This window comes from Pleuronectes platessa, chromosome 14, assembly GCF_947347685.1.
Source record: "Pleuronectes platessa chromosome 14, fPlePla1.1, whole genome shotgun sequence".
In the NCBI taxonomy this organism is placed as follows: Eukaryota; Metazoa; Chordata; class Actinopteri; order Pleuronectiformes; family Pleuronectidae; genus Pleuronectes; species Pleuronectes platessa.
Window position 1 is genome coordinate 12,899,525 of NC_070639.1, and position 16,414 is coordinate 12,915,938.

Sequence of the window (16,414 nt, forward strand, 5' to 3'; positions counted from 1 at the left end):
AATTCAATCTGTGATTGTATTGTACAAATATTTGAGATATTTCAAATGAATCATATATATCCTCTTTATCTCCATGCACAAAATAAAAACCCGCAGTGTTTTTTTAATTTATTTTCTACATGTGTATATCTGTGTATTACTGCGATATACTGCTTTTTGTATTCGTGCATATTAAATTAAGTTTGTATAATAAATGCAGTAAACATTTTAATTGGCTTCATTGAATCAGCTCTTCCTGTCTTTAATAATCAACGTAGAACTGACTTCACGCGGACATGTTTGTTTACAAGGGGTCGAAGCTGCGCTAGCGTCTCTGTTAGCTTAAGTTAACTCCACGTTCTTTCTTCAGAAAACGTTACAGGCTTTGATTCACTGTCTGCGACCTTCACCGTTCAGCCATGGGGAAGTCATTTGCCAATTTCATGTGCAAGAAGGATTTCCACCCTGCGTCGAAGTCAAATATCAAGAAGGTGAGCGCTAGCTACTGTTAGCTACAGCTAGCCTACAGATCCTAGTTCCAAAACAGCAGGTTAGCCGACGAGCTAACAAGCTTTGGTTACTTTGGCTAGCCCAGGTTTCTAGCAACGACTACACAGTTACTTGATATAAACTGTTGATCTCCGTCTTGAGGCATCATGTTCTGTATGAAAACCCAGTGAAGACAAACCATTTCAGGGATATATGTGGCGACGTAATGGAAGGGAGCTAATGCTACTGTTACTGTTAGCTAAGGTTTGCTTCACCACTAATAGCAAAGGCTAACGACTCCTGTCCCTATTAAATAAACTGTGGTTATTATTAAATACGACAAATCATATCCCATAATAGGAGGGAATAAATCAACACACTTCTGATAACATTATTTATTGACATTACATTGTTCTGCTGTACAACCTGCTGCCCAAGTCCTACTGTGATTTAATGTACAATTTGAATTTGTGTATCAAGTAAGTAAGCTCAACCAAATGTATGAAACCCATGCATAATGTGAATCCTCCTCTTCATTCTTATCTCAAAGGTATGGATAGCAGAGCAGAAAATAACTTTCGACCAGAAAAAGCAAGAAGATCTTATGCAGGCGTACCTGAAAGAGCAGGACGTGTACGACAACAGGTAAGAGCAATACACAGCATGATAACTTGTACCTAATGTGCTCTCTTAACATCAAGTTTAGTTTATATAAAATGGTTTTAGTGCATTAATCGATGCATAATTAATGTTTTATTCAATAAATAGAAACGATATATTAAACTTTAACTTAAATATTTGGCTAAACTGCTGAGGAGAAATCCTGTTGACTTGTACCGGAGACCTCCCCCAAAATTCACGTGTTTAAAATGCTATTGTGTTTTTTTATTGTTTGTAATGTTATTTTCTAACCCGTAGGGTGTTGATGGGTGATGATCGTGTTAAAAATGGCCTCAATTTCATGTATGAAGCTCCACCTGGAGCATCCAAAGGTAAACACACACTTGACCCGAGCATCTGTGTTCCCGTCTAAATATTATATTCTGTCCTAAACATTTGATTTTGATACTAACAGTCTAATGTGTGCTCTTCTTTTCATATCCATCTTCTGTCCTCAAGAGGAAACGAAGGAGGTAAAGAAGAGAAAATATTTTACCCACTCAGTTTCGCAATCAGTATTTGTCTGATATTAAACATACTTAAAAAATCTATACAATATATATATAGTTTATCATGAAATGTGTTTATTTGTCAGGACGGAGAACAAGAGTATAAATTTGAGTGGCAGAAGGGCGCTCCTCGAGAGAAGTGAGTGGTTGACTTTATACACATTTTCTGGGCATGTTGTCCAGTGCTCCGGCAGAATTTACCTTATTTTGATCCTTATTTTTCTTTCGTAGATATGCAAAGGATGACATGACTATTAGAGATCAGCCGTTTGGAATCCAGGTGCGTGGTGATTTGTATTTACTTCAAGAAAATGTACATCAGTGATACACAACCTGTGGTTAAACTTAAGGAGGTCGTGGTTAATGGAATAAGAAACTGAATGAAGAATAATATGTTTCCATCAACATTATTTTATTTTCCTTCCTTTTTTCCTTCTTAAATAATCAGTAAATCTTCTTCTCACACAGGCATAACTTGTGCATATGTATAAAGTGATTTGTATCACTGAGGGATCAGACACACTGCACATTTTCCAAAGTAAAACTAGAGCTTGTCATGAGTTTAAAGTCTAGAGTATTTTTTTTTTTTTTCAATTTGGTGTTCCTATCAATATGTGTAGCATATAATTTTTCTTTATTTCATTAGCAGGCATGCATCTCAGCTATCGAGACGACTGCATGTAATGTCTGTTGTTGTTGACTTCACAGGTGCGCAACGTGAGATGCATCAAATGTCACAAATGGGGCCACGTGAACACAGACAGAGAGTGTCCTCTGTATGGACTCTCTGGTATCAGCGCCACCTCTGTGGCCACAGAGGAGGTAGCAGGTAGAGTACACGCAATAATTGAGTGAAAGGTCATTTTAAACATGTTGCCCTGCTGCTCCCTTGTTTAAAGTGTGATCATTTAATGATGACATCAACAGTCTATAGCACTGAACTAGAATAAACATCAGCAGAGAAGCACATGCAAATATTAATGCATAAATATTTGATGAATATATAATTATTCAGTGTTGAACTGATTTGTACATTTTACCTCCTTAAATTGGGTTTACAGTATGTATTTATACATTTTTGGATATGTATAAACTATGTTGTTATTTATGCCATTTAAAACAGTAGAATAATTGTAACGTGTGTAGAAAAGAGCAGAGATCCAGAAAATCTGTGCGGCTGGATGTTAGTGGCTTTTGTGAGTCACTAGACGTTGCCGCGTGTGCACAACCTGTACGTTCTCCTCCCAGGTCTCAGCTCCATTCTACAGCTGATTCTGACTTCCGCAATCAGCGAGGGGAGTAGTAAAGTAATAACGTTTTCCTGAGGGAGAGTCCAGTCAGTGCATGGTGTTGATGGTGTAGTGCTGTAATGGTCCCCCTCCTGTGCCGGGAGAAAAAGTGTAATTGTTGTGTATTCTGATTCCCCCTAACTGCTGCTTTGGCAGGGAATGATATTGTATGATTTGCTCAGCCAGAAGTGCAGTGAGTTGATTTGATGTCCCATTCGGTTAACAAAGCCGCCCCTGAAATTCCCACTGTGGAGATAGTGGTTGGTATGGGTTTGACATCAATGGGACTCTGAGGCTGTGATTTGTGCTAACAGGTCCGTCGATGCACCCCTCAGAGTTAATGGCGGAGATGCGAAACAGTGGGTTTGCCCTGAAAAAATGTGTCCTTGATAGGAATTCTACGTTTTGTGATCCATCACAGGTAATTGTCTGTCTCACGCTCCCGTCTTTGCACACATAGGAGAATATAGGAAAACACACATTCTCTACCCTTCAGACAGAAAAGATTAAGCATATCTACAGCTCTATATATAGATGTATGGATTCTGCTAAGAACAACAATAATGACTAGATGACAGAATACAGATGAGATCCTTCAAATTTTATCGTTTTTTGTTGCTCAGATCTGCCTTTTGTGCCTTTCAGTATTTAGAAATGTCAGTATACATTTCATTGTGCTTTAATTTGATAGGATTATGTTGCCAGTGATGAAGAGGATGATCCTGAGGTGGAATTTCTAAAGTCATTATCGTCCAAGGAAAAACAGAAACTCCTCAGGTAAAAATATAGCACTGTTTACGCGTATTCAAATATTAATGTTACATTAATTAAACTGCATGATAATTAAACCAAATTTATACTTCATTTTAAGACAGTTTGAGCAATTTGTTTGGCTTGATGTTTATGATATGAAAAGATTTCTCTTAAATGATCTGATAAATTAACATGATGTTGTCCTACATAGAAAAAAAACACATGTGTTTTACTGTGTACAAAGTAAATATCAGGTGATTTTAAATAGTAATATGAACGTGATATCAAAAATTCCATTTGGGTTCTTTCTTTTTTTTTTATTCAGCTTGCATGTCCTTGATTCATCAAATTTATTTGACATCTGTCAGCTGCCTTATTGGAAAATTAAGATTTTTTTGTTTTGTTATTATTTTACAGAAAACTTGATCGTCTGGATGAGAAGAAAAAGAAAAAGAAGAGCAAAAAGCAGAAGAAGAAAAGCAAAAGAAAGCAAAAGAAAAAGCATGAAAGTAGCAGTGACTCCAGCAGCAGTGATAGTGGCTCAGATTCAGACGACCATGGCAAGAGCAAGAAGCAGAAGAAGAAAAGCAAAAGAAAGCAAAAGAAGAAGCAAGAAAGTAGCAGTGACTCAAGCAGCAGCAGTGATAGTGACTCAGATTCAGACGACCATGGCAAGAGCAAAAAGCAGAAGAAGAAAAGCAAAAGCAAAAGAAAGAAAAAGCATGAAAGTAGCAGTGACTCCTCCAGCAGCAGCAGCAGTGATAGTGACTCAGATTCAGACGACCACGGCAAGTTCAAGAGCCAAAAGCGAAAGAAGAACAAGAAAAAGGATTCCTGTCGGGAGAAGAGCTCCAAGAGCGAGCAACAAGTCAAGAGTGAGAGAAAGGCCTCCTCCTCTCACAGGAGCAGGTCACGGAGCCCTGACGCCGGAAAGCCGAGGCCTGAAGAGGAGCCGCAAAATGACAGACAAACGCGAACAGAGAGGGGAAGGAGTAGGAGTCGAGATCGCAGCCCGGAGAACAAGATCAAGTCGGAGGGAGGTCAAGAGAGACAGAGGCGCACCAGCAGGGACAGGCAGAGGCCAGGCAGCTCCAAGACTGGTTTGGAGGAAAGTCGGAGCTGCGACAGAGGCAGGGAGGACAGAGGTACAGACAGGCGTCACAGCAGAGATGGAGAGAGGAACAGAAGTGGCACAGATGGAAGGAGAGGTAGAACAGCAGATGGGAGGAGCAGGAGCAGGGAAGGAGGTAGAGGAAGGGGCTGCAGGGGAAGGAGTAGAAGTGGGAGCAGGGAGAGAAAAGAGAGGAGCCAAGACCGAGATAAAAGAAAGCGCTGACTGTTTTTAAATGACTTTTCTTTTCCCCGAAACAATTACAATGAACATGTAATGTGAACGAATTGTTTTTTTGTTTTTTGTTTTTTATCACTTTAGTAGTATTGAGATGTAATGTAAAAGTAATTCTTTAGGTTATCAAACAGACTCACTCTATTGAAATTCGAATTGCAGATATTGTGCACGAGTCTCGTTTTCCTCCAGTAGAGGGAAGCAGTTGACAGTAAATATGTGGATGCAGCTCATTGCGCTCTGTGTTGTCTCGCGCCATATGAAAGGGTCTAAATTAATTGATAACCATTGGAAGCAATTTGCAGCCGTGATCTGTTGATGGGAAAATGTTGGACTCGTTTTCATGGTCATTTGGCCACGAGACGGACTATTTCTGTTGCTGCAGTTTTTAGTCCTCACTTCATTGTGTCTTTTTTTGGGGGGGAATTATAGCCACTGTAAAAACGCCTGAAAACCTTTTTATTTTTTATTTTGTGATTAAATGTGAAATCCTCTCATTTTAATGGCTGTATTTGTCTCGAGTGAAACGACTGTCTGTGTCATAGATTTGACGGAAGAGGGAAGATTGAGGATTAATCTGTTGATTGGTTAAGTTTTAAATGCTCTGGATGCCTGATAGTAAATTATACATTTTGCTCTCGATAAATATTTTTTTTAATATATATATATATATATAAAAAAAAAAAAATTCAGACCGTGTTCCAGAATGACACAAAATCAGGAGGTTTTAAAGCAATGTGTCTCTCTGAGGTTTTTTGGGCGTTAAACAAAACTAATATAACTTCAGTCCAGCGTCTAAATACAGAATATACGGAGCTAAATTACTATTAATACACACAAGTGTTATATATTTTTTTGGGATAATTTAATATGTTAAATCTAAGAATTTATATTTTTGCAATTCACATTTTCAGCATTAATTTGTATAATTTATTTGACATGTTCAGTCTCCACTCTGGATTTTTTTCAGACAGATAAAATAAAAAAAAGTCAACAATTAGTTTATACTTTGTCAAAAAAAAATATTTTATCAAATTTCTATCGATTGTTAAAAGCCATATTTTAACCTGTAAATTTCACATATTTTCCCCTGAGTGCTGGTGACGTGTTGTATTTGGATGAAATTCAAAACGTCAGTCTAATTTGTTAGTTTTCACTATCTGGCCGTTTCCTAGAAGCTGCTGTTGCACAAAAGGAAATGGAAATAATTTCCCTCTATTGCCTTCTGGTCAATTTAACATCCTCTTAAAAAAAAAAAAAAAAAAGGAGCGGGTGTCTGGGTGAGATGCCCCCCCCCCCCCCTGACGTATATTCCAGGTCCTGGACTCAGGCTGTAATTATTCCTCGGCCCTTTTCTCACTGACAGTCGGACGCTGCACTGGCTGAGCACAAAGAAGTCAGAGAGCATCCTTGAACCCTTTCAATGCGGGGCCACTGATATTCAAATAACACGCAGCCACCATTTGACTGCGCTGAGCAGAGACTATTTCAAATTCAACATTTGCATGTGACTCTTTGCCCTTTTCTCTTTTTTTCACCCCCTGAAGTAAAAAAAAAAACTGTTCCCATGTAACATCTTCGAGGTTTTTGGCAAAGAGGGAGAAAAAAAGACGCATCCTTATTCTCGGTCCATCGATTGGTATGCAAATGAAAGCAGTTAATTTGGACAATTAGAATAAATATTCAGGGACCTTTGTCATCAAACCCCCTCGGAAACCCCCCGATAAAGTGGAAGTGAACAAAAGATGCCTCGGAGATTAATTAGATATTTGATAAGACACGAATCCCTAATCGCAAATACAAAACACATGGGGCTGCGATGTGCTCCAAGTCATAATTAATAGCATTTAACAAGATTTTCATTTAGGCATGAAATGTCTTTTCCGGGGCATTAAACATTGATTTATTCCATAGGGGAAATAAATAGTGAAAGTCAAGGTATTATAGGCCTATGGGTGATTTTAAGAAGAAAAAAAAAGCATGCGAATAACATTTTAAATTATTTCTTTTTTTTCCCTAAAGCAAATAATTAAACAAAAATAAATATATAAAGTCCGCATCACACAATTCCAGCCGTTTTTAAAGACGTTTTAATTACGATAAAATGAAAGCCTTATACGTATGACTTTATACAGGTAAACATTTATATATAGATATTTTTTTAGCAAAGAAATAAAAATGGTAAACCAAAGTTGGAAAGAAAGCTGTGTACATACATATCCACAAAGTGCGTCGAAAGTAAACTCCCTGATTTCCAGGATATACCAACACGAACAAAACAATCAGAGCCAAACATTTACATGGAAAATAACACATGGATAGTTTTAGTCGTCAATATACAAGATGTCACTCACATTGTCCAACCAAAGTTCAACAGGTTTCCGCGCACCCTCAGCAAACATCCGTTTCATTTTCAAGTTGTCCCTAAAAATGTCTCCACAGGCTCGGACAGTAAATTACGAGGATTTACTGTGATTTACTCGTTACGCCTGTTTGGAGAATATTTTTTTCTGACTGCGTAATCGCCTCGCGACACATTTTCTCCTGTATTGTCTGTCAGATAAGACCCGTGTTTCAATGCTGTGCAGATTTTGATGTGGTTTTATTTTTTATTTTTTGGGGGGGGGGGGGGGGGGGGGGGGGCGCAGCCTCATCAGGGCTCGTCGTGAGGAGACGGGTCTTTGACATTGATTCTGGGATTCACACCCTCCATAATAAGTTCGGGGGACTCGGACCTCGGGGTCTCCAGGTTGCTGGTGTCGGTGTCACTGTCGCTGCCCTTTTTGCTTCCACCCGCCGTGTGCGTTTTGATGTGCTTGCTCAAATGGTCACTGCGCATGAAGCGCTTGTTGCACACCGGGCACGCGAACCGTTTCTCGCCGGTGTGGGTGCGCAGGTGTCTCTGGAGCTCATCGGACCGAGTGAACCTTTTGCCGCAGAAAAGCCAGTTGCAGACAAAAGGCCTCTCGCCGGTGTGCCACCTCAAATGCGCCTTGAGGTGAGACGTCTTTCCGTACACCTTGCCGCAGCCGGGGATGTGGCAGCTGTGGAGTCCCTTTCTGCGCAGGCTGGCCCCCGCGGGTCCTAGCCGCTCGGCCTCCTGACAGTTCGGACAGTCGCACGTGGCTCTGCCGGAGTACCGCCTGGACGACCTGGAGGAGCTGCTTATTCCTGAGCTGCCCCCAGAGATCATGGCGTTGGCGGCAGAAGCGTCTGTGTACGTGGGGATGACTGTTTTGAAGCCGTCCTGCGTTAACAGGTGCTGGCCGGTGGACAGGAGATGAGACGCGGAGGGGCTGATTCCCGTGGAGCTGAACGCCGAGTGGGTCAGCGAGGAGAAGTCCGGGTTGTAGCCACTCAGCTGGGAGTGGATGGCCTGGGGCGTCCCGGAGTGCAGCGAGGTCTGGAGGCTGCCGGCGGGGTTTTGCACATCGAGCCAGGACCCCGGGTTAGTGTGCACATCCCACCACGACGACGCACCGTTGGCTACCTCGCCAGAGATGGTCGAGTGGAAACCGGACTTGTACCACGACTCGTACGGATGCGCCATGCCCACCCGCGGGTACAGAGTCTCTGCTGATGTGTGGACTTTGGAGATAAACGCCGACTGTCCCGAGTCTTGCGCCGAGACACCCGCGGCGTTGGAAAACAGACCGCTGTAGTCTGTGGAAAACGCGGACGAGGTCGGGGAGGTGGAGGCTAGGCAAAAGGCGCTGTTACCGGTGCCACTGGTTGGTGTTAGTCCTGATGACGCGCGGCTCGTTGCCACCGCAAAACCGGACAGACTGGATCCCAAGTTGCAGCTGGAGGAGGTTCTCTTCCACGGATGAAATCCACCTTTGGAGAAAGCACTGGAGTCAGGTAGAGTTGTGAGGGGACTGGTGTTGCCGATTTTGTTGCAGGTTGCCGCCAGCATCGCTAGAGGTGTAGTTCCAAACCGTGGCTCTTCCTGGAGGAAACACAGTAAAAGTTGGACTTAAAACAGGCAACAACACAGCTGGGAGGGATTCACAACATAACACAGCTTCAACAACTCGATTGTAACAGTTTTAATTCTTAAGAGTGTAATTTAAACTGCAGTAAATGTGTTTGGAGAGAGAGGAGGCGAATCAGGCCACGTTAAATGATCTGTTTTACGCTGCGTAAAACACAAAACAAAACGCACTGAATACGATCAACATTTTAATAAACTCATTCATCAGCTGCAACAGAGTGATCAGGCAGTAAAGTTGACTTTTAATAATAAATAACTAACCGAAACAAGAGACGCTGCAGAAACTCTGAACTCCAAACTTTGTGGAAAACGTCGTCCACAACAACTTGACGCACAACTTTAGCGCACAGATCACAAAGCCGGACTCACCCCAAGTATAGACGTAGCCATATCCAGGGTCTGTGCCGAGGGGAGAGTGTTCGCGGTGTCTGTGCTGCAGCTGCACGGCTCCAATGTGATTCCAGACTCACCGTGTCCGACGCGGGTCACACGGTTTCTCTCTTGGCTCGCAGCTCTCGACACTACCTAGTTGTAGAGAGCGTGTTCTTTGAAGTACAGCTGGCGAGGACGCGCAGCCAATCCGAACGCCGCATCCGTGGCCTGGGATGGAGACAGCCAATGAGAGACTCGACCGCAGACAGAAACACCAAAAACCCCGCCGTCAATCATCTGTTGTGTGCAGCTTCTGCTCCGACTGTCATACAAGACACGATTTGGTATGTTTCTTTTTTTAATGCACACAGTTATTTTTTTTCTATGAATTCTCTCACACGAAGCTTCAATGTCTCCTTTTCATTTTGCAGAATTGAGTTCACACGCGAGTTCTCCACGAGGTAAGCGTTTCACTCATTTCAACGTGTTTGTGGGTTATGGCACAAGGACACGTCTCCTCGTCCGTGCAGCTCCAGGTTTCCCTTCCGATTTTTCAATATTCAGATCATGCGCAACACGTCACGGGAGAAACTGTTGCCATTTCAATTTCAGAGAATCCTGGACGATGTGAGAGACGCTGCTTGCGCTGATGACATTCTTAGAAAATAAAACGCGTCTGTAGTCAGTGCATGCTGCTGCGCGCTCTATGGCACAGTTTACGCACGGGTGGGGAGGGAAACAATTTCTGTGATATGCTCAAGCTTAAAAATTGAAAAGTCCTTAGCGCTTAAGCGCTTAAATTGGAATAAAAAAAAATGTCAGATGGAGTAGTTTATTGAAGAAGCCCAGAATCAGGCCTGAGAGCACAGACGTCGCTTCTCTTGCCACGGTTATACTATTTAATCATTGTCTGAATAAAAAGGATTTACAGGAGGGAAATTGACAATAGTTTACTTCCAGCCAAAATTCCTGTTGAGTCCATGCTCGTGCGTGCTCGCTCCCCCCTGCTTACTTGTTGGGGCAGTGGAGGTGAGGGGTTAATTAAAAATGACAGCTCGCTTTATCAGTGCGCACAGCAGATAAGTATTTTATAGGCGGAAAAAGTTGTAGTATCCAGGGGGCGCCCGCTGTAAGGCCGCCAGTCATCTCCATTAAACACATTTAACAGGAGGCACGATGCCCGTCCTGTAGCTGGGAAATAAAAATGTAATGGCAACATTATTACGCATTTAATTAAACAGTGGATAGTTTAGAGGGGGCCGCGTTTCACCATGCACTTCTCCCTAAAAAACTCGCCACTCTTCTCCTATATATTTTTTTGTCTTTTATTATCACCATCCAATGGGCTCAGCCAGCTTATGCCACAGCTTGTTGTAAATGCTCGGCGGGATAAATGGCATAATGTAAAATTGACCTGCTCCGATGTGAATCATCTGCCCCTTTAAAAGTTAAAGCAATTTCCCAGAGAAAGGCTTGACCGAAAAATGCGCATTACAGTATTCAGAACGGGCAAATAATGCTCCATTATGGATTGTGAACGCTGCCAGTCAACACAGGCGCAATTTGTTCAAACACTCTTTTTTTTCTTTCCTTCTTTTGCTTTAAAACCCCACCTTTTTGCAAAGGGTGAATAAAGAATCCTTCTCATCAGACACTGAGCGCTGCCAGGAAAATGGAATCATCTTTGCAATCATGACAATTTGGCAGAGTGCTGTTAACAGTATTAAATGTGGGCGCTGGATAAACAAAGTTGATTGTCGCTAAAGAAGTTAAATTAATTTGTGCATTAAATGGAAATCAAGGTAAAAAATTAAAGTATGTCTCTCTGCATTTACAAAAAATTATTCACCCTTGAATTAAGTTCAGACTATTGTTTAAAAAAACATATCACAGTTTAATTTATTGGAAATTCATATTTGAGATATAATGTTTATATATATATAATTTTTTCTGATGTTAATATTCTTAGAATTACTTGTATCGTCTTGCATGTTTATAATCAGCAGTTCAGCTTGGAATAATTATGCTCTTAAGTTCTAACAAAGAAAACTGCATTGGACATTTATGCAACAACTCACTATACATGTCTTTTTAAATATAAATGCCTTTCAAAGGAAATGTGTTTGTCGCGTGAACCCAGAATAATACGATAATCGAGCATTTTTTCAAATGTTTACCTGAGACAAAGGGAGGGAGAACATGATCTTGCCTTGTCATTCAAGAGAGGATTTTGAGTCGAATCTGTAATCCTGGACTCTATTCGTGAGCCACTTCTCTGTGGCAATTAGGAGCCTATTACAAGCCATTAGATTGATCAATGTACCTTAAACAATGGGAATGATTTATATGGTCGAACAAAACGCTCTGCACCTATTGTGATGAGTCTAAGTGGGGGTGCATCCATCAACAAAAGATAAATGATTAATTCAGACCCATTCATTTGAATTCTCCCGACAAAGCAGAGCACCACTCGCCTCAAATCCAGATTATTAGAGGCTCATTTTCTGCATGTTAAACCAGACAGGCTGCCGGATTGGGTGATGGTTTTTGGTTGTGCCCCTGTGTGTTTTAATTTGTATTTCTACTGAGGGAAGTTTATTTGAGGACATTTAACTAATTGTTGTAATTTTGTGTGCTCGTGTGGTTACACCTGTTTCTCTCAAAAGGGGGGGTTGGAGGAGAGTGCAAGGATGTTGTACTTTATTTCTCCGGTGCTGAAGCTGTTTGTCTGAGGACTTACAGAGGATGCTTGCTGAATTTAAAAAGTGAGTGCAAGTATGAAGATTTTGTTAAGACGCTTTTACTAATGATATCTTATATTTAGGTCGTGATGGTGCACTTTATTATACAAGCAATGCTTAAAAACAGGATTCATCCTCTGTTTGCTCCTGGTTTGCTTTAATAACAATGTCTACACTGCTATTTCCCATGAGTCTATTACTTGCACTTTGCCAGATCAGGGCTTCATGCATGCAGAGGACACAGCAAAGAAAAATGTAATCAACCTACTGTTACATTAAAGTGCAGCCTGAAATAAACTGCTCAGGAATTAATGATTAATTTCTATATAAAGCGTATAGTGGAACTGAGAAACCTGCGTGGAGCTGTCAGCACACAGATCCAAGTCCTGGAGGTCTTAACTTAAACGACTGTCAGGCATATGATTCAAATGGTAATAGAAAAGCAAGCAGCTGTTGTCAAAGCCTCTGATAAAGACAAACTCCACTTTCGAAGCCCCCACCTTTCAAGTCCTCTGCGGATTCTGACAGCAGCTCATCAACCTGCATTGATAGTATCGACAGCTAAATTTGGCCGCACAGGTCAGCTCGCCAGCTTACAGTGTCGACTTTCATTTCCAGAGACTGCATGTTCTATTCTGAGCTCGCGAGGGAACCAGCCAGTTGAAGTGCAGTCGACTGGTTGCATGTAAGGACTTTGCTTAGCCCATTTTCTGCCAATGAGCGTGTGTGTGTTTTCACCTCCAAGATGCTGAGCTGTGGTGGAACTCAGCATAAAAAAACTAAAAAACTCAAGTGTGAGAAATGGCTCCGAAGAAGTTGCGTTTAGTTAAAGGAGCGCTCCATTCAAAAAGAAAGGAGAATGCACTGTAGATTATGTAATGGCAAGTGTTGCTTCTGACTGCAAGACTCTCCACATTGTCTTTATTAGGGAAAAGGAAATGATGCAGGGACGCCTCCACCACTGATTGGAAGATTTGGCACCTCATTGAAAATAGGGATTGTTGGCCTTCCCAATGTTGGGTAAGTAAAAGCTTTTTTACTTGCCCATAAATATGTAGCCTACTTGCCGAGCACTGCATGCACCAACGTGTGCTCTGTTCACTACAAGTGCCTTCTATGAAACTATGTCAGGCTGGATGCAAACTGAATATAGTTTACATTGAAGTTATGAAATGAAACTTAAAGAAATTGGTCAGACTGTGTTTCACATTTTCGGACAGGAGTTGCTGCACACAACACTTTATACTGAAACTAGCAAAATGTTGAAATGATAAAGCAAAATAAATCCTTCTACATAGACGACAGTCCGTGGATATCTTTTTGTCCCTGAACAACCTGAGGATTTTTTCTTCGGCTGTTAAGCGATTGGGACCATGTGCCCCCCTGATCGAAGGATCAAATCCCCCAAGAGCTTTTCATTCAGCGTCTTCCTATGTCCTAACTATATTTGTGTCTAAATAATGTTCTGAGAGTTCTTTTATTTTAATAGCAAATTAGTGAAGGTCTGTGTAGTATGTATTCAGTGTGTCTAAATAATGGTCTGAGAGTCACATTATTATGGCTGTGTGTTTTCAGCTGTAGTAAATTGTTTCTACCATCTTATTTGTCATATTCCATCTGCATTTGAATGACAGCGAGCAATAGTGAACCTTTCTTCCTCAATCTCTGCTGCAGGTGGGACAGAAAACTCTTGTTATGATGAAACTGGTGGTCATTAAGTGAACTGCACTCAGCCTCATGTTGTTCGCCACCAAGTTAGCGAGTTCCCACTGTAGGCATGACGGAGGATCCTGGGCATCGGCCCAAACAGTGACATGACATATACGAGACTTAACATGATTGATTGACATCATGATGACAAATGAGGTAACTAATGTTACACTGTCAGCACAGACTGTCTGTAAGCTATGAGTCTCTGGTGCTGGCAAAGTGCTAAAACAAACTGTGGAGATAACTCTGGCTGTGTGATAAAACTTTGTTATGTTTTTTTAGGATTTATAAAGTTTTTATCAGCTTGTGAATTGAACTGGATACTCTGCCGTTCTCGTGACATTGGTCACATTCATAGACTGTATATACAAATTACCTTGAGGTGTGGAAAAAGAGACCGTGCATGAAACCAGTTTTGTCTCGAATGACCAGCAGAGGCAACTCCACTGATTTCAAAGAGAAGTTGGCCTCTATTGAAGTCAGGGAAAGTGATCATACTTCTCTACATACTTTTTATACAGTTTATAATCTTCCAAGTCTTCTTCATTACATCATCATGTTTATTTTGTAAATCATGGCCCTGTTCAGAGTAAAATAGACAATAAAACATGGCATGCACTGGGGCGTGGATGCTGTGTGATTGATAGCTAGTACCAACCAATGGTTGCAGGTCGCTGGTAGATGGGCGTGTAATGTCCTCAAGCTCTGAGTCAGGCTCCACCCCTGCTCCTCCAAATATGGTTACTTCTGGTTTCAAAAAACCAAGATGGCGCTGATCAAAATGCCCAAGTCGAGGTATAAACCAGTAGCTCACAAACAAATGGGCGACGTCATGGTGGGTTGCCACGTGATCACGTTCCTGTCATACCAGATGGGTTTCTCAACATCAAACCTTTTCTGTACCAATGTGGTTTGTGTTGTAGTCAGTTGTCTGTTGACATTATCGGAGTCCATTCCTGAGCTAGTCAGCTGGACAGCCGAGGAGGGGTGTTGAATGAATGTCACATCCTTTTATTGGAAATGGTGATTGGCGATGGTGATTATTTGAACAGTGTTTGTTAGCAACCTCTAACCGGTTTGTATTGGTAAGGTGGACGATGTGTGGAGAATCTTTACTGCAGGGCCACAGTGTGTGAGTTTGTGTGTACGTGCGTGTGTGTGATGCCGACACACTTCCTCACACTGTCTGCATGTCAGACCTGGCCAGACACATCCACCTTGTCCGCGTCCACCAAGACCTTCAGCACCATCACTGACAGGGTCTAATCACTGGGCCGAGAGAGAGGTCATCCGCTGTCCACATGACAAGTTCTCATCTTTTTCAGCTCCTTAAATTTATTTTGTTTTCAAGCAGCCCTGAAAGACCGACAAGAAGGGAGCGGTAAGACCCAAGGTGACGTAACTTGGTCGGTAAATGAACCTGTGAAATTGAGGCCCAGTATTTCAAATGACCACCTTAAGTATATAGTTACAAACCCTATATTGATAAGCAATCGGTTTAGATTGAGGTTTCTGAAGTTGTTTGTGCTTCTTCCGTCCTACCAGACTTCGGATCCTATTGCACAGAGATCACTTCAGTGGCCAGTGTCTTGATTTCTACTGGTCTATTAGAAGTAGAACTCATTGAGGTTGTGTGCTGCCGTACCACATTTGTGACAAAATAGAACGTTGTCAACCCTCTTACGGTTGTCTTTGTGAATTCACGTTCACATGCCAGCCTGCTGTTAGTTGGGCGTGACTAGCCATTCTTCACAAACATGGGAAACTTGAGAGTGTGATTCAGCCTGCCCTGCAGCTATTTCTACGCCATTTCTAGACCCTTTTCGGTTTACGGCCAATTCTCCTGCTAGCAGACAATAAAAAGGTTTGTTTTTGTTCTGAATAAGGAGTTAAATGGACAAAATGCCTCGGGTCAAAGTTTTCCTCCAGTTATATACATTATATATACATCATTGATATATTTTTATACATCATTGACTGGTGTTCAAATGTAAATGAACAAACCAATGTGAAAATCAATATACATAATTATTTCTAGTTAATAACTTTAATATACTAAGTAAACACAGGCATATTTGGTCCATTTTTGGAGACGTTTTAAACAGTTCAGTTGTTGGCAGACCACAGCTGTTAATGAATTGTTGCGCTGTGAAAAACCATCGTTAAAATAACCTGGTTTTCCACTTAATGCTCAGTTGGACTCTGGAATTCTAAATATCAGAAAGTAAAAGCTATCTGTTTTTCAATGGGGCTTTGGATTTGCACTGTAGCTTCTCCCAGGTCAGTTGGGTCAAACGGAACATGGGATGGGTGGGATTAAATCAGATTTAAAAGACAAAGCAGGTTGCGACAAAGAAGTCAAGGCCAACCAATAATACAATGAGCCCTTAAAACCCCTTCAGGACCCAAGTCTGCTTTAAAGTAAACTGAGTCAGACGACAAAGTCTCTAAAAGTTATTTTAGAGACTTTATATCATTTGTGATATGAAATCTTTCAATGACTATGATTAAATAAAACAGTCTTTGTATGTTCTGAATATAATTCTAATTATACATTTCATCCCCATAATTTC

At 41.4% G+C, this 16,414-nt stretch overlaps 3 protein-coding genes across 3 annotated transcripts in view; 2 read left to right on the forward strand and 1 right to left on the reverse strand.

Moving 5' to 3' along the window:
- Positions 1-258: 258 nt before the first annotated feature.
- Positions 259-5,527, forward strand: cir1 (corepressor interacting with RBPJ, CIR1). Its single transcript, XM_053440287.1, has 10 exons — positions 259-470; positions 1,019-1,113; positions 1,387-1,460; positions 1,588-1,601; positions 1,724-1,776; positions 1,869-1,917; positions 2,346-2,466; positions 3,241-3,347; positions 3,618-3,703; positions 4,097-5,527. Exons 1-10 carry the CDS (start codon positions 399-401, stop codon positions 5,013-5,015), a joined length of 1,590 nt encoding a protein of 529 aa, XP_053296262.1. The 5' UTR covers positions 259-398; the 3' UTR covers positions 5,016-5,527.
- Positions 5,528-7,655: 2,128 nt separating this feature from the next.
- On the reverse strand, positions 7,656-9,517 carry sp9 (sp9 transcription factor). Its single transcript, XM_053440288.1, has 2 exons — positions 9,388-9,517; positions 7,656-8,973 (listed from the first exon to the last, which is right to left on the reverse strand). The coding sequence occupies exons 1-2, from the start codon at positions 9,406-9,408 to the stop codon at positions 7,678-7,680; spliced, it is 1,317 nt and encodes a 438-aa protein (XP_053296263.1). The 5' UTR covers positions 9,409-9,517; the 3' UTR covers positions 7,656-7,677.
- A 440-nt stretch (positions 9,518-9,957) lies between these two features.
- LOC128456255 (obg-like ATPase 1) overlaps positions 9,958-16,414 on the forward strand; it is a 45,114-nt gene continuing 38,657 nt past the window's right edge. The window contains exons 1-2 of the mRNA XM_053440349.1: positions 9,958-10,017; positions 13,060-13,151. Of these exons, the coding sequence (XP_053296324.1) occupies positions 9,958-10,017; positions 13,060-13,151 (152 nt within the window). The remainder of the gene's footprint in view (positions 10,018-13,059; positions 13,152-16,414) is intronic.

Coding starts and splice junctions, on each gene's coding strand:
- cir1 (XM_053440287.1), top strand. CDS start 399: ATGGGGAAGTCATTTGCCAATTTCATGTGCAAGAAGGATTTCCACCCT. Junction 1,114..1,386: donor CAGGACGTGTACGACAACAG/GTAAGAGCAATA, acceptor TCTAACCCGTAG/GGTGTTGATGGGTGATGATC. Junction 3,704..4,096: donor GAAAAACAGAAACTCCTCAG/GTAAAAATATAG, acceptor ATTATTTTACAG/AAAACTTGATCGTCTGGATG.
- sp9 (XM_053440288.1), bottom strand. CDS start 9,408: ATGGCTACGTCTATACTTGGG. Junction 8,974..9,387: donor TGGCTACGTCTATACTTGGG/GTGAGTCCGGCT, acceptor TGTTTCCTCCAG/GAAGAGCCACGGTTTGGAAC.